The 18,196-nt window shown below is 46.9% G+C and overlaps 1 protein-coding gene across 1 annotated transcript in view; it reads right to left on the reverse strand.

Annotated features, from left to right (window-relative positions):
• Positions 1–737: 737 nt before the first annotated feature.
• The window catches only part of Svop (SV2 related protein), an 83,451-nt gene continuing 65,992 nt past the window's right edge, over positions 738–18,196 (reverse strand). The window contains exons 10-16 of the mRNA XM_005396479.2: positions 17,623–17,696; positions 13,475–13,551; positions 9,587–9,694; positions 7,205–7,316; positions 6,419–6,500; positions 4,272–4,361; positions 738–2,572 (exon numbers count right to left, since the gene is read on the reverse strand). Coding sequence (XP_005396536.1) covers positions 2,366–2,572; positions 4,272–4,361; positions 6,419–6,500; positions 7,205–7,316; positions 9,587–9,694; positions 13,475–13,551; positions 17,623–17,696 — 750 coding nt within the window. The 3' untranslated portion in view covers positions 738–2,365. The remainder of the gene's footprint in view (positions 2,573–4,271; positions 4,362–6,418; positions 6,501–7,204; positions 7,317–9,586; positions 9,695–13,474; positions 13,552–17,622; positions 17,697–18,196) is intronic.

Genomic DNA, 18,196 nt, shown 5'->3' on the forward strand with positions numbered 1-18,196 from the left:
GACTCTGTTTGACTTTGGGCTTCTTGGTAAATGGGCAATGACTGTTCTGATGGCTTAAACCTCTATGGACTGTGTTTACTGCTACTTACAGCTGAAAGCATCCTGGCAGGTCCCTATTAGTGAGAACAAGGTGGGGACTCATGAGCTCACCATTCAGAACTTTCTGTTGCTTCACATTATTAAAAAATATTGTATCTACGATCCTTTCCAAGCTGATTCCTAAGATGCTCTTTCATCTCCTTGCCAATCCCACCAAGGTCATTGTGTGTGCTTGAGAATACTTGAAGAGAAAGAAATGTAGAGCTCTGGCTCTGCCGAACACCTTTTGACATCTTCTGAAATCTTTTCTACCGTGGAGAAAAGGAGATGACATTTCCATTAATGGAAACAGGAGCTTTTTTGAACAGGATTGTTCAATAGATGGAAAACATCTTTAGCTAAAGGCCCCATGTATTTCAGACTCTTGGGAGACTTCTGCTTCAATTCTTATATTTTTCAATAATACTGATTTTTTTAAAGGACAGGTTATTTAGTAGGCAAAGAGTTTTTAACTTTTTTTTTTCTCTCAGTTGGAAAACTGCAATCCCTTTCATCCCAGCCCCCGGAAACGGGGCACTCCCTTCCTATCCAGTCCTCAGCTCGCTGGGATATTGGAGCAGGAAGAGGTGAAAATGATTATCTGGCAATATCTGATCAGCTGGAATGCAAAAAAGGCGAACTCAGCCATCTAGGAATAATTAGAACTATAGCTGCTCATGATTCAAGAAAGAGGGAATGTCCAAACCAGACCGACCTGCCAAGCTGTTTCCTGTGGTCCCGCCTGGGACTTGGGACTGGCTGCTGTTGACCTAGGAGTGGAGCCTGAAGGTGTCCGTCACAGTCCCAACGCTGCCAGCCAACGGTGTACCTCCCCTCCCCGTATTAGACAGGAGGTTATCACGACAAAGCCTTGCGATTAATTCAGGTGGACAAAGTTAGCAAGACCATTAAGTTGAATTGTCACTAGGACATTATGACAAGTGACCAAACGTAGACCCCTGCGATGTCCATCACCAACATGTTTTAATAAGAGATGAACACACACATTTGGCTTCCTTGCAATGTTTGCTTTGAGCAACGGGCCTTTGGTGGGATCTGCAGCTTCCTCCCTTCTCCTCTAGGTCCCCGCCTTCACCACAGGGAGCAGGTCCATTGAGACCCAACCCCGGGAGTGGATGCAGTCAGTGGAGACCTTGCTCTGGCCCTTCCTCTTGGGCCAGCCCCAAGTTCAGCTGGCCTCCTTCCTCCTCTGAAATGTACACCTTTCACACACCTGCGCCCTCCTGCTCCTCCCCATCCCAGGGCATCTCTGCCTCCGGCTCCATTGCTGGAAGCCAACAGCTGCCTCTGTGAGGACAAGGACAGCTTCTGACAGAGGGGTCAGCGCAGCAATGGGGTGCATGGGAGGGCGGAGTTTCACATCAGGGTTCCTGACCCCCAGGCCCTGACCAGAGCCGGTGATTAATGTCACATGGGTTTCTCTGCCCATTCAGCCATCTACCTGCCCACAAAATGCAAACCCCTGTAACCTGAGGGAGCGGTTTTCTCTCCCCAAAATCTCCATTCAGCCTGTCCTGGGAGGAGGCCAGAAAAGACACCCCTGCTTCAGAAGGAGAGGCTCCTGCTGTGGTTTCCCTTCCTTTGGGCTTCGTCCTCAATTTCCAGGTTGTGGGCGGGGTAATGGCTTTCTTAGCTCTTCCCAGGGACACATCTAGATCCCCTGGAGCCAAACACAGCAACTCAGAGAGAGCAAGGTGGGTGCATACAGCTCAAGTTCAGATGTACGTCTGTCTGCCAGAGTCCCCGCCAGGCAGGCTCTGGGGGGCCAATCAGAAAGGTCCTACCAAGGGAACACCGGAACTCAGGCCCCACACCTAGCTCACCTGTTATTTCAAAGAAGAAAGCCTGGGGCCTGGAGTGTAGGAGACACTTACTGAATAGGTCCGGTCTGTGCAGGGCTTGGACTGTATCTGCAGAGATTTTTTTCCAGTGGTTGTTCACTGAGGGTGTGACCAGGTGACGTTGCACCGCGGCTGTTTTTGACAGCCAGCATCCCTACCCCTCCTGCAGTGGCAGTTTTCCCATCATGCAGATCCACAGGTTATTAGTAAACTTTCCCCCGACACACAAAACCCAGAGCGAATGCCTCCCCACCCCGGTGGACCTCAGTGACTATGGGCAAACAGAGTCAGGACACAAAGCCCTGTCGGTCCAGGTCATCCTTGAGTGAGCTCTTGATGCGGCAGTGACCATGAGTGGCTCAACTGGGCTCCACCAGCGCCCCAGGCTCCCAGCCTTCAAGACCAGCTCAGCCCCCCAGCGGTCACTATTCCTGAGAGCCAGAGTTCGACCTGGCGACACCGGCACCGTGAGCCCCCCGGCCAACCATCTCCTGGCCCCACTCCCGGTGGCTGGACTCCTGTAGTCCTCGGCCTTTGGTCTCGATGGGCAAAAAGCAGGAGGCCAGGGCAGCCAGGAGGCAGCAGCCGCTGTAAACCGCCAGGGTCAGGTACACGGATGACTCCAGCATCACCTGGGGGAGAGAGACGCAGGCTGGTGAGCACATCCTCTCAAGAGCAGACACATTGTGCAACATCTCTACGAGTTCAGCACTTCGCCTTCACAGAGGGGGAAACGGAGGCTCGGAGGATAGTAGCACACCCAAGCTTATACAGATAATAAGGACGGGGCTGGGATCTGAACTCAGGCACATCAGGGTCAAGAGCCCAGACTCCTCCTAACTACACTGCAGCCAGCCCAAATTCCCAGCTTTATAACACACGGCAAACCGCATGGCAGAACCGACTCCCATGTCCTCCTCTGCCTAACAGGCATAAGGAAGGGGGCACTTCCTAGTGAGAGGAAGCTGGAAACACCTCGCCCCATGCAGACACAACCCACATCAGTTAGGAGTGACATGCAGTGGCCGACAACAACAACATCGAACAGAAATACTTGGGTAAAATATGTGCGGAGGTGGGAGGAGCTTAAATTTGAGACCAGCTTGGGCAACTTAGTAAGATCCTGTCTCAAAATAACAAATAAAAAGGGCTGGGGATGTAGGTCCGTGGTACAGCACCCTGGGTTTGAGCCCCAGTACTACAAACAAATGAGCAAACCATGTCTTGGAATTCCACTTATCTGGATTTTTGGGGTGATGAAAATGTTTTGGAACTAGACAGAGGTGGTAGATGTGTAACATTGCAAATGTGCTCAATATCACTGAATTGTTGAATTTAAGATGGGTCAGTTTTAGTTAGGCATTTTTACCTCAAAATAAGTCATAAAAACAAAACCAAAAAATGGACATTCCAAAAGCAAAAGACTTCATGAGATTCTCTAAAAATGGATAGATATATTTCAAAGGCACACAGAGAATTGCAAAATTTTGTTAACTGTCTGTATTTATCCAATTCAAAAAGGAGCATCTAGGACAGTGATGGCAAACCTTTTAAAAATGAGTGCCCAAACTCCAACTCCAAACCCACTTATTTATTGCAAAGCGCCAACAGTGATTTTTTTTTTTTTTTCTTTTGTCTTTTTGAGACAGGGTCTCGCTATGCAGTTCAGGCTGGCCTTGAGCTCACTTTGTAGCCCAGGCTGGCCTTGAACTCCCAACGATCCTATCCTCCTGCCTCAGCCTCCCCAGTGCTGGGATTGCAGGTGTGTGCCACCACGCCCAGCTGCCAACACTGCTATGAAATCCGAATACTGAAGTTTTAGATTAGAAAAAACAATTCATACATTAGCATCTTTTGTCTTAAAGGAAAAACAAGTAACACACATACCCTAGGTTTGCCACCTCTGGACTAGCACGTTTATTTTCATGTGATCACTTTTCTTCTTCTTTTCTTATTTTGGAACAGTATCTTGCTATGTTGCCCAAGCTGCCCTTGAATTCCTGGGCTCAAGTGACCTTTCTGCCTCAGCCTCTTGAATAGCTGGAGCTATAGGCACATGCCTCCACATCCCGTTTATCCAAATTGTCCTGGGTCAAACCATCTGGCACCTGCAAGGTCTTCTGCACAGGAAGGAACTGAACATGACTGGGCTTATCCCAGCTGTGTGACTTTGAGCAACTCTTTTTACCCTTTGAGCCTCAGTATTTCTCTCATAGGGAGGGAGGGTTTTTAGAGTGAAAAAAGGTATTACACACAAAGGCCCCGCAGAAGGCTCACCTACAGGGGCTGCCTGCTATGTCCTCCCCCCGTCATGCTGGGGGTGACACTTACCTGCGCAATGAACGGAGTGATGAGGGCCCCCACTCTCGCCATGCCACTGCAGGTGCCCAAGCCCAGCGCCCGCGTCGCAGTGGGGTAGACCTGGAACAGCAGCCGGATGTGGGCTTTGGGAATCTCAACCATCCCGTCCCTGACAGCGCAGGACTGATGGGACCAACCCCTGGGGCCAGGTCTGATTTCCTCCAGTGCTACTGCCCCCACGAAGGGCTGGCAGACTGGGACAGAGGGCACGGTGCCCCCCACGGGGAGGAGGTTCCAACAAGACAGAGGACAGGAGGCTGGTTGCCAACAGGATCTTGTCTGCCACATTCTGTTCCTCTCTTGCGACTGTGATCCTCAATGGCTGTTTGCGGTTTACAGTTCAATAGGGAGCGAGGGACACGATGGTGTGTTTGTGTGTCCTCTATAACATATACTATAAAATCTGTATAACGCCTGGCATACGCTTGACACTGAATTCTAAAATGAATACATGAATTAGCACTATAATCATGTTTCTGTGATGGAGAATTTAAAAAATAGACTAAGGAAGGATGCTACAGAGAATCCTCTCATACAAGCAATGCAGTCTCTCACCTTCTTCCCCTCCCCAGTTATACAGAAGCAAATGGGGAGGGGATACTATTTCACCCACTACATGCTCTGTAATACTGCTTTGGATTTTTTTTTTTTTTTTTAAATTTGAGACAGGGTCTCACTATGTAGTCCACGTTGGCCTTTAACTTGAAGCATCCTCCTCCTTCAGCCTCCTTAATGCTGGGATTACAGGTGTGTACCACAATGCCAGGCTCTAGGTCCTAGGATTTCATACTGCACATTTCTAGCTTTTCCAATTTTTCATTTTGAGAAAGGGTCTTGCTAAATCACTAAGTTGGCCAGTTTGGATTTGAAGTTTTGATCCTCCTGCCTCAGCTTCCCTGAGTGCTGGGATTATAGGTATGTGCCACCATGCTTCCCAAGAATTCTTTTCTTTTTCTTTTAGAAAAAGATGTGGCTCTCTTTCATGTCCATGTTTGGTCTTTTTTTTAGTAGTACATTTTTTGTGGTTGGGTTATTTTTTTTTTGGATTTTTTAAGTTGGTAGGTGGGATTAAACCCTGAAGTGCTGAGCTACATCCCCCTTTCATTTTATTTTGAGACAAGAGCTCTCTCACAAAATTCTGGGCTTTGCAAGCCACGTGGTCTCTGGTTTTTACTCTACTCTACTGATATAGCAACCCTAGAGAGTAACAAGACAGCTGTCACTCAACCTGTGATGGGGTCTCATCCTGAAAAACCTGTTACATGCTGAAAATATAAGTCAAGGGGCTGGGGATTTAGCTCAGCGGCAAAAGCGCCTGCCTGGCAAGCACAAGGTCGTGAGTTCGGTTCCCGGTACCGGAGAAAAACCAAAAAAAAAAAAAATATATAAGTCAAAACCACAGTTAATGCACCTAACCTACCAAACATTGTAGTACGGGTTCTACCAAACACAAGTGACTTTCACTGCAGCCTAAAGCTGAAAATCCCTATGTCAGGAATCACCTGTATATGAAAGGGTGTGGTGTGTTCCAATAAAACTTTATTAACAAACCCTGAGATTTTAACTTCACCTGTGTCCTTCCACTAAAAATCCCACACAACTCTCTCCTGAGGCCCTGAGGCCCCTCTTTTCATCCAAATGGCTTTGCGTGGTGGCCGTTTCCTCAGGTACCTCCACCCAACGGTGGCTCTGGGGCACCACAGTCACTGGCTGGTCTCCCCAATCCTCGCCCCACACCTCTGTAACTCTGTAATCCCTTCATTCAACTCTTCTCAATTCCCAGCTGCCCAGTGTGACGGATACACTTAAATATGCTTAGAAAGCGCTGTGGGAAAACACGCACTGAACCAACCCAGAAGGTTGTCTCTGGGAAGGGAGAATGTGGGGCCCTTTCCTGTTGGGTTTTAACTCAGGTAACGTTTGGGATTTTGACAATGAGCACAGCATTTTCTCAAGCAGGAAAAAAGAGGTCGCAGAACGGGCTGAAATCGTGAAGGGCGTCACAATCACCAGGCAGATTCAAGGACAAACTTATCCCCAGCAGCCCAGCCGGGTGTTTCTGGAAGCAGAGCACCCCCCACCTCCCGACCGCGGCTGCTCCCAGACACCCCTCCTACCTCAGGTGTGTAAACATAGGCCGCTTGGAAGCCTCCAGAAATAAACGCTCTTGCAATGAAGAGTAACAGAGTGAGCACATTTCTGGGGAGTAGAGAAAAAGAAATGACCTAGTTTTTGCTTGTTTGTTTGTTTGTTTCCTATCTGCTTGTTTCAGCAAAATCTTACCTTCCCAGGCACAATTTACACCCTAGGAATTTGGCAAACACATCCACATGCCTGTCCAGGTACACACATCCCGGCTCCATCCCTAAAGGCCTTTCTTTCTCTTTGTGGTACCAGGAATTGAACCCCACGTCTTATGCATGCTAGGCAAACACTCCACCACTGAGCTATATCCTCAACCCTTTTTATTTTTTATGTTGAGACAGGATCCCATTAGGTTGCCCCAGGCTGGCCTCAAACTTGCTGTCCTCCTGCCTTGGCCTCCCAGAGTGCTGGGATTACAGATTTACACATTTCTATATCGTAGGGCTCTTGGGAGTTGGCAAAAGTGGAGAAAATTCCAAAACAGGATTATGGAACAGGGTCTCTTTGAAACAGGATCGATTTCCATTGAACAAATCAATATTAGTAATGCACATATAAAAGCTCTGTGTTTGATACCATTTGGAGTTGATGGCTAAAGGCTAAATTTGATGTGACTGGAGCAAACCTGGGGCTAAAGCTCTCCACTGTGGTTACTCCCATCAGAAGTCCTGACTCTGAGCTTGATCACTGGGCCACTTGTGAGGTGGGCATGAGCCTCAGTGCTCGTGAGGGGTTTGGGGGTCCCTCCTATAACTCACCTTCCAACACAGATGAACAGGAGGAGGCTGCAGAAGGAGAAGATGATGAAGCATAGGGCCATGGTCTTCTTGCGGCCCAGGCGGTCAATGATCCACAGAGTCACAAGGACACCTGCCAGGGAGGAGAGGCATGGTGGTCAGCTTCTGCTGTGGCTCCCAGTGCCCTCCGCCCTGCCCTGCACACCCCGGGTCATCCTCTTCCCTTTAGAGTGGCCCAGATCCACTGACTCGCTCACTTCTAGTGACCAGAACTCAGCCAAAGCAATGGATATCCCCTCCTGTTAAAGCAATGGCTATCACTGTAGATGACAGGCCATGGCCTCTGTCTTGCAGCATTCTCTCTCTCTATGGCTCTTCTGTAGCCTAGATGGTTAAGGTGACCTGGCAAAGAACTGATGGGGGCCTCTGGCCAACAGCCAGGGAGGAGCCGAGGCCCCTAGTCCAGCACCAGAGGAAGTGAATCCTGCTAACAGTCATGTGCAGAGGTGGAAGCAAGTGCCCTGGCTGGGCTCGCTGATGAGACCCTGGGCCAACTCCCTGATGGCAGCCCTGTGAGATCTGTTAAAGCAGAGGACCCAGGAAGCTAGCCTCAGATTCTTGATCCATTCACAGCAATTGTAAGATAACACATGCGCTGCATTTGGGGATAACTTGCTACGTGGCAGTAAATAACTAATACAGGCAGGAGAGGAGTCTTGAGTGGTACCATTCACTCAACCCAGGCAGCAGAATATCTGGTCTGGGTGGGAATCAGAAACACCTGGGTTCTAAGGCCTCATTTGTCACTAACTTGCCATGTGGTCTCGGACTAATCTTTTGCCTTCTCTCAGCTCAGTTTCTTCATCTGTTAAATGGGAATAAAAAAAATAACATTTCCTACCTTGGGAGAAGCAGAATAGCACTTGTTATTACTACGAATAATTACATTTGGGGAAATAATTCTACATCGATTACCTTTAATCATCCAAACAAGCCTCCAGAAGAAATGCTACTAATGACCTGCTCCTAGGTATTAACTCTCTGACCTTCCCAGTTACTGTGCTTGTTTCTTAGATGCCAAGGCTTTCGTTGAGATACAGCTCTCAGGCACAGAGATGCAGGGGCAAGGTGTGTGGACCATTTCTGCTACACTGGGGAAGTTACAGCACTTCTTCAAACCTCAGTTTGTTCAATTGTAAAATGGAAATAATTGTATTACTTCACAAGATTCAGTGATATATCTGCAAAGCATTTTGCACAGGTCCTGATATACAGGAACTGTGTGATAAAAGTTTTGGTTGTCATCTCATTTTACAGTGCTGGGAATAGAACCCAAAGCCTTGCACATGCCAGGCAAGTAATCAACTACTGAGCAGCATCCCCAACCCCAATAAATAGTGGGTATTTTTATTGTTATAGTAACTATTGTTTCTTCACAGACAGGTATACTGTATCCCTCTGGTGCAAAGGGTAGGTTTGTTCATAGAATAACATAATAAAGATGAAAGCCAGGTGTGGTGGCGTATACCTGTAATCCCAGCACTCGAGAGGCTGAAGCAGGAGGATCACTGTGAGTTCCAGTCCAGCCTGGACTACAAAGTAAGTTCAAGGCCAGCCTGAACTGCATAGTGAAATCCTATCTCAAAAAGACAAAAATAATAATAATAATAAATAAAAAAGATGATGTCTCCTATTGGGGCAAAGGTTGGACAGGTACCCGGCAGCCCATTATAAAAGATGTAGTTCTCCTAAACTCGGGGTTCCTCAGTGCTGTGGTTTGAATATGGGTTGAGTGTGGCCTCCAGAGAGGGAGTTTGGTCCTCATTGTGGTAGTGTAAAGAGGTGGGGGCTAGTGGGAGGTTGTAACTGGCCCCTCCAGTTTCTCTGCCCCACCACTGTGACATCATCCACCATGAGATCCTCACCAGAGCCAGTCCACAGGTCTGGAGCTGTGAGCCACATAAACGTCTTTTCTTTAGAAACCACCCAGCCTTCGCTACTTCATTTTAGCAATGGAAAATGAACTCATGCACTCAGCTGTACTGCAAATCTATCACATGGGTGGCATTCACCTGGGCTTTTCTTCAGCATCCACGTGGGACTTGAGGGAAGAGGAACCAACACCAAGATATACTACTCTTGTTGCTCATTATGATAGTCTTTTGTCTCTGATCTAGGAGTCTCACGTCTCCTGCTAGCAGCACAAAACTGGAGAGCTTATTAGCCTTAAAATAGGACGGAATTCTCTGTCCCTTCCTAATTCTCAGCAACATGAAGAAAACAATCCCTGGCTCCTGTAGACATGGGATTTGTGTCCAGGTGACAGAGACAGAGCCTCGAGCTGAACAGATGCCATGTTCTCTGGCTTCCGTGCCTCAGCCTCACCCAGCACGGGCTCCTCACCTGGAAACTCAGAGAGGGTGGTCCACAGCAGGTCCATGTAATCCTCCTCACTCAGGTACTCACAGGCCAGGCTGCATTTGGCTTCTACTGCCTTCTTCCGACTGGAGACTGGGGGAGGGGAGGAAGAGTCAGATCACCTGGAATCACACGTCCTTGCTCCCAACACCTTCCTGGCTATGATTCAGCCGGGGTGCCAGGGAAAGAGCCCAGGAGACAGATTCAGGTTTGAACCCCAAAGGAAAAGCTCCAGCTGTATCTCACTGTATCCCCTTTTGGACATCAATAAACCTATATGCATTTTCGTCTGTTTAACCTTTTATTTCAGTTTACTTCTGTGACTCTTCAGAGGATGGAGGGGGATTTCCCTTTGCCCCTTATAACTGACACCCAGGCAGAGCTTATTTTCTTATACAAGAAGTGAGCAAAATATAAAATTAATATAGATAGTACAGTTGGGGCTACAAGACCATTACTTACCACTCACCTGAACCTGGGCAATGCCCCAGAGCTAATCCACATCCCCACTTTTGTCCTAAGCCCTGCTACCCGGAAGTAGTGATAAGACACCTGTGTGTCAGATCGGCTGGCATAGCCTATAGTAACCCATACTGGAGCTCACTGCGGGTTCATGTGTGTGGATTACATCTCATGCATCCAATATAGCAGAGTGAATTATGGGGAAGGACATGTGCCACAGATACAGCAGACATGACTCAGCCTTCTGGCAGTCACGCTCTCAACACATTCTGGAAGACCAAAGCGAGGCACCCGAGACCCAGTGCGACATTTTAAATTCTTAAACCCAACACATTCAGCACTCATGCCATTTTCCTTCCTGGGGGTCTGAGCCTGCTCACTCTGCATGTACCATCGCCTAATTAAACTTCATTAAACTTTGCTGCTTTTTCCTTTCCACGGAAGGCCACATCCAACTATTTGTTCATTGTGCACGAGAATGTAGAGACCTGATGGGACCCCATCCCCTGTCCGGTTTAACGCAATGGATGTTTAAATTTTTAAAAATCTCGTCCAGGAAAAGATACTTTGCGATAGGCAAGGAAAAAATAAAATATGGGCCTCATTAGGCTTTCTGGCTAATGCTGACCAGAAAGAGTTAAAACTTTCCCGGACAGGACAATTCAAAGGACAGGGGTAGGGAGAAGGAGAAACCAGATAAGGAAAGGGACCAAATGGCATTGGGACTTACATCAGAGGATCAGAGGGAGGGCTGACAGGCAGAGCCCAGGGGAGCCCAGATGCCCAAAGCCAAGAGCGCAGTCCCTCCCCACCTCCAATAAAATGCAAAGGAGACAAAAGGGGGAGGGAACTACTAACTTAAAGGAAAACTATGCAAAAATATGTATGTATTCCCACTCTAGGTCACTATATCTCTGCACCAGGTAACACCCACAGTTTAAATTGTCTTTCTATAAGACTCCTCCTAGCCGACCTATAAATCCCAGAGATAAGGCCCTGACAAGGACAGCTGGGCAGGAGGAAATCCACCAAAGGAATGTGCACATAGGCAATGGTGCCTGGGTTAGGGTCTGCGGGCCTGGGATCCATCCAAGATAACCCAGAGAATCAATCAGGTAGTGACAAGTTCCAGGTACCCACCTAGGGGATACGTTCCCCCGAAACATAGTAAAGAGAAGCCAGGGACAAAGACCTGTGGGCATCTATCTGGACGCCCTGCCTGATCTCTCAAGGGGCAGCTTTCTGTCTTTCACTTTTTCCTCCTTACAAACAAAGTGTTTTCCTTTCTTTAACAGTTTATAGTCCCAGTTGGCTGCTTACCCTAGTGGAGCAATGTATCCCTGATACAACGTTGCCATACTCCCCCTTGCTTCGAACACATTTATCCCACCATTCTTGCCACTTTCTGACACAGTTCTGAAAGTCCTCTTTCATGAGAGTCTTTACAAGTTATGATTGAAAAAAAAAGTGAACACCACCGCTGAAATCCATCCAACCAAAAAGCAGTCTCCTAAAAACTTTACTAGCTCATTCACTAGTAATGAATGAATGAGCTTACTGGGACCAGCAACTTCTAGCTGTTCTGCAAACTCAAAATGACCGTAAAAGTGAAACTTTTTGAATCCGTTTGTCACTTGGCTGGGTATGAGAGTTTCCCAAAGCTGAAACAAGGAACTTCACCCGCCTGTTTGTAGACTAAGTTTGCAGGCTTGCTGACTCTTGTCGTGGAAAGAGAATTTTTGGGATGCGTCAGTAAGAGCAACAGAGCGAAGTGTGGGTGTTCAGAGAAAGGAGATGCACCACAGTTTGGAACTGGGAATACGCATGTGGTTTTGGAGGTGGAAATCTGTATAATTTGATAATCTATAGTCTTGGTCTGGGTCTGGTGGGTAGCGACCCACACATAATGAGATGATCTTCCTGTGTTTATGTGGTGGCCACATTTACAGGGGGAAAGGTGGTCTATTCACAGGTAGGAGAGCACCATTTGTAAGTTAAAAGGGAATGGCCAAACCCAATTGCAGGTGAAAGGGAACTGCCCAGGCTTACTGTGCTCTGGGAGAAGAGGAAAAAAATAATAGTAGACTGGGTTTAGGTCCTCCTTTTTTTTGGTGATGGGGATTAAATGCAAGGCCTTATGCGTACTACGCCTGGCCTCTAGCACTGAACTCCACCCTCAGTCCCAATAGCAAAACTATTAACCAAGGTTTAACATGAGAAAGAGAATTGGGCAAATCCTGAAGACAAGCAGTACAACCTGATTCCTTTGTTTTCCAGCCTGAATTCAATGCTAGGAATCTATTATTATCTTAAAAACAGAATAGTCTGAAAGCCCAGACATCTGGATATAAAGGTTCTTTCATTTCTTTTTTTTATCCAGTGGTTCCCACCTCCAGCTTTATAATAGAATCGCCCAAAGAGCTTTTAACAATCACTAATGCCTGGGCCCCACCCTTAGTGATTACATTGGTGTGGGCACTGTTTAAATGGCACTGGCATTGTTTAAAAGCTTTCTCCTCATCGGAACCAAAAGCTCAGTGGTGAGAAGAACTAACTCATAGTAAGAAAATGCATTGGAAAACCTGCAGGAGCAAACAAGAAAGGCAAAGGAAGAATAGACCAATCCACTTTTTGTTACCCATTTCTGCTTTCCTCAGCTTTTTTCTACCTATAAAGCTTACCTCCGCTGGTCGGCTTATCAGAACATCTATTTTATACAACAAAATCCCCTTAATTCTAGGACCACTAATAAAAGCCAATTTCATCTTTATTTTAATTTTTCGTGGTGCTGAAGGCTGAACTCAGGACCTCTGCATGCTAAGCAGGTCCTCTGCCACTGAGCTATGCCCTCAATCGAGTAATTAGACCTTTAGCTAAATTTGTTGACATTTTATAAATTTTTTATTTTCTTTCAGCGCTGGGACTTGAAATCCAGGCTCTTCCCAGTAAGCTGTACCACCAGCTCTTTGATTTTGAGATAGAGTCTCACTACGTTGCTAAGTTGCCCAGACTGGGCTCGAACTTGCCACCCTCTTGCCTCAGCCTCCCAGAGTGCTGGGATTACAGGCGTGTGCCACCATGCCCAGCTCATTTAGTCTTTTGACACTTGTGAATATTTCCCCCTTGCATCCCTTCAGTGGAGCCCAAACCACCTGCAGTCTGGCGCTGCCTGTTCATGAATCTCTCTGCCTGCTCCAATAAACTAAGACTCAGTGTGCCTTGCTTGATCTTTGAACAGTGTTTACTTCAGAGGTCAAGCCTAACGAAAGATTGTGTCAGCTCATCACAAGATCGTCCAGGCTCCTTTGGAGCATCTTGGACACCAAGCCCACCGGACAGAACCGGGCCTAGGAATGTGTACACCTCCTGGGGGTGGGGGTGGGCACTGATAAAAAGAACTATAATACTCACTGCTGCAGACGTCACCCGCCTGGAAGAGCTCGGTGGTGAGAAGAACTAACCCATAGTAAGAAAATGCATTGGAAAACCTGCAGGAGCAAACAAGAAAGGCAAAGAGATGGTCAGACAAAGGCAAGACCCCTTCCTTCTTCTCCCTGGGAAGGATCTTGTGCGCAGCAGTGCAGACTTGGCTTTCAACCACATTGGGTTTATTTATTTATTTTTGTCTTTTTGAGACAGGGTCTCGTTATGCAGTTCAGGCTGGCCTTGAGCTCACTTATGTAGCCCGGGCTGGTCTCGAACTCGCAATGATCCTCTTGCCTCAGCCTCCCAAGTGCTGGGATTACAGGCGTGCGCCACCGTGCCTGGCTTGGGGGCTTTATTAAGTACCTCAAGCAGGAACATGGTAGGTACAAAGCTTGGCAATGTGATAAAAGGAAGTGATTCTGTGTCTTTTGAAAGATCCAGATTGGGAGTCAGCCATAGTAGCACATGCCTATAATTCCAGCTCTTTGGGAGGCTGAGGCAGGAAGACTGCAAGTTCAGGGTCACCCTGGGCAATTTAGCAAGACACGGTGTCAAATTTAAAAATGGAAAAAAAGACTGAGAATGTAGCTCAGTATGAAAGGCCTGTGTTCAGTCCCCAGCAACCCTCTCCCCAAAGAAAACTGATAATGTAGCCCAATGGCAGAGCACACGGCTAGCATGAGTAAGGCCCTGAGTTTAATCCCCTGCACCATATATGCATACAAATATCAAGACTGATAATACATCTCAGACACGTACCTCCTCTGGAGCTGTCTACTCAACTGATATTAGGAGAAAAAAATTATGGAGGTCAAAATTTGGAAGAAAACAGCCCCAATGACACCTATCAGGGCTTGTCCCATTTGGTGAACTTGAGCAAGATTTTAGAATTTCAGAACGGAATTGACATAGAGATCATCGTAGGGACAGAGCACAAACCCCTCCGCCCTTAACCTGTTACTTATTACAAACGTGATTTGTGTTTTCTCCTGAGGCAGGCAGGGACTTGAAAACCACTATTGCTAAAACAAAACACGTAAATTACAAACAAACCTTTCTGATTCTTCATGTGGGCCTGCGATACTCAGTGGAGAACTAAGCTTGATCTTCACTTTGGACCTGTCTCTTATATTACTTTAAAACTTTGGGCCTGATCCTCGCTCAGCTCTGTATATACAGACACATTAGTAATTTAGGAAGTGCCTGTGGAAAAGCCGCCGAACAAGGCTGCTTAGCCGTAAACTTATATAACCTATTTTGCCTCCCTTCAAGACCGAGAATACGGGGTTAAGAGAACACAAGGCCATTCAGCTACCAGTGGGTGCCCACAAGTCTCCAGTCTTTGCTCTAAACCTACAGCCACCTTGGATCCCAGCAGAGCCTCCGTAGAACTGGGACTGTCCCAGCAGAGGCGGCCGACTCCTGGGGACTGGATGTAGCGTTGAGACTTCTCCAGTCCTTGAAGTGATGGTCAATCTGACCCTCGCGCACACGGCCTCTGTATAAAACCTGGCCTTGTTCCTGTTAGAGGTCCAGGCTGATCCTCTCCAGCTCCTCACCCTGAAGGGAATCCCTTATCTGTTTTCTCCTACTAACTCTGCTTAATAAATTAGGCTGCCTGTCTCACTTACCTCCCGAAGTGCTTTGCCACAATGACTCATCAAGAACGTTCCCAGGCCCAGTGAGGTCCTTATGCCCTCTTTGGGCCCCATCAATGGCAAGATGACTATTTACTAATTCCCAACAGACCCTAGAACTAGGATATTCAAATTTGCCGGACCAGAACATTTGCAGGGAGTAGAACAGTTATAATCAGAAGTTGAACTTTAGTTTCCCTGCGTTACAGTTTGTGCTGGCAATTTTTTTTTTTGTTTCTGGTATTGGGAATCGAACTCACAACCTTGCGCTTGCCGGGCAGATGTTGTGCCACTGAGCTAAATCCCCAGCCCCCGGTGCTGGCAAACTTTTAAAATTTTTATTTTATTTAATTTTTTGTGGTACTGGTGATTGAACCCTAGGGCCTTTACACTGAGCTATATTCACAGCATGAGACTCCACCTCTAAAAAAATTTTTTTTTTGAGATAGGATCTTAATGTGTAGTCCAGGCTGGCCTTGAACTCACTACGCAGCCCAGGCTGGCCTCAAACTGTGGTGACCTGCCTCCACCTCTCCAGTGTTGGGATTACAGGCACGTGCCACCGTGTCTAGCATACCCCCACTTTTTGAGACAGGATCTCCCTCAGTCATTAAATTGCTTAGGTTGGGCTTATAGCCCAGTTTATGCTAGAAACTTAGTGACTTTGACAGTGCACTAATATAATATTAGCCTCTCATTCACCGCTTCAGGATTTGTATAGCGTGAGCTCAGCCGAATTACATACGGCTTGAAGCTAGATGTTCTTAACTCTGAGCAACCCCCTCCTTAAGAACCTTGCGGACTCCACATTTGTATTGGGCCGCAGCAGGTGTTTAATAAATGCTTGGTGAGTTGATTCAGCTCTTAGGAACGTGGGGGCAGAACTGGAGCTCGGTTCTATATATTATCAAAGGTTTTCTCTCTTCCCTGTAATCAGCTACTTGGAGAGACACCCCTGCTAATTAGCACCTCTGCTCAAAGGTGAATAGGAAAATTGAGAACTGGTTAAAAAAGGAATACAAAGCTTTAAGCCCGGCCAATTTTGCACATGGGTTGCTGCTAGGTACATGATTTTGGAGAAAGGGAATTGAAAAAATGGGTGAAATTTGATTTGCTGTGAAGTTTAAGATAATTGTTCTCTCCGCACTCCTCCGCCTCAGTTCCTTCCGGGGGATGTTGTTTAAGAAAGACCAAACAGGGTCAGAACCAGAAGTTTCAAGAATGGCCATGTTGACCAGATCCTGGTTCTCAAACTAGAGGCCATGTGCCACCTACGGTCCCCAAAGCAATATGTGAAGAGAGGAAGGTACTGGCACAACATGAATATTAACTCTTACTGTAAAAAAATAATTTCTTTTTAGGTTTCTTTTTAATTCTTTTGATTATATCTCAGTTTCATTTATGTGCTGTTGAATCCTAAATACCTCTCCACCCTCTAAGTCTGTCTCTTAAGTACAGAGGCTCAATGCTTTAGAAAATAATTTATCATATAAGTACCTTTTATTCTATTTACAAGAATAATTTTTACCTATAGCCTATAGTCAAGGCATTTTAAAGCAGAGATATAGAATTTCCATGTATGCATTATGTATATATTTTTTTAAGACAAGGTCTTGCTATGCAGTTCAGGTTGGCCTTGAACTCACTAGGAGCCTGTGTAGGCCTCAAACTCATAGCAATCTTCCTGTCTCAGCCTCTCAAGGGCTGGTATTCCATTCATATACCACCATACCTGGCTATATCTTTGTATCTCAAGATAGGTCCTTGGGGGCCAGGGGTTTAGCTCAGTGTCACAGTGCCTGCCTGGCAAGGGTGAGGTCCTGAGTTCGATTCCCAGTACCCCTCAAAAGGTCAGTCCGCTGAGTTATTGCTATATATTCCAGGTGGTCTCAAATTTGAGATCCTCTTGCTTCTGCCTCCAAAATGCTGGGATTATAGGCACGCATCACTTCACCCAGATAACATTTCCTTTTAAAAGATACTTATCTGGAGCCATGTGTGGTGCACACCTGTAATCCTAGCACTTGGGAGGCTGAAACAGGGGGACTGGCACAAATTCAAGGCCAGCCTGGGCTACACAGTGAGTTCAAGGCCAGCAAACTATACAGTGAGATTCTATCTCAAGTAGCCAAAAAAATTACTATGTTAAGAAATTAAGCTGGGTATGGTGGTGCATGCCTGTAATCCCAGCACTCAGGAGGCTTGGGCAGGAGGATTACTTTGAGTTTGAAGCCAGCCTGGGTTACACTGTGGGTTCAAGTCAGTCTGAACTACAAAGGAGAGCCTGTCTCAAATGAACAAAAACAAAAATAAAAATTAATTAATAGCCTAGTGATAAAAGCATAAGTAATAACCTGGATAAAGCAGAAATCACGATGGTAAAGCTCAAACTCCCAAAACTTATAAATGATGCCTGCGGTCCAAAGGTTTTCTGTGCATTGCTTCAAAACAAAGGCCACATAAAATGGGGTGAAGGTGACCCACACCCTCTCTTACCATATAAACCACAGCAGCAGCGTTGTCCATCTGAAATGGGGTGTGAAGAGGTCCCTCATTTTGCCTCGGTCTTCCTGTGTCAAGACAGGAACATGCTGGTTATTCTCTTCTGTCCAGACCTGTGCGACATGGGCTGCTGGCCCAAGATTGGTGCCAACTGCACGGGGGCTCTGAGCAGCCAGGGCTCGAATCCACAGCACTGAAAGGGCCACCGGATGGAGCCACCCCACGCTCCTGACCTGGAACCTGAGAGCCGGGAAGCACAGCCCTCAGGCCCGGCCCCTCCAGGGACCCAGGGACCCAGGGACCCAGGGACCCAGGCACTAGGAAATCACCACATGGAGGGCACAACCACTACACACACACACACACACACACACACACACACACAGACACACGGCCTCCCCCAAGGCCAGATCAAGGTGACAACAATAAATGTACTAAAAAGCCAACTCACTGAAGGGCAATTTGTCAACAGATTGATTTAGCTAAATGATTTTTTTTGCCAATTTTATGTAGTTTAGCATTTATTAAGAATTTATCAGGGGCTGGGGATTTAGCTCAGCGGCAAAAG

This window comes from Chinchilla lanigera, unplaced genomic scaffold, assembly GCF_000276665.1.
Source record: "Chinchilla lanigera isolate Chin_1 unplaced genomic scaffold, ChiLan1.0 scaffold00054, whole genome shotgun sequence".
Taxonomy (NCBI): domain Eukaryota; kingdom Metazoa; phylum Chordata; class Mammalia; order Rodentia; family Chinchillidae; genus Chinchilla; species Chinchilla lanigera.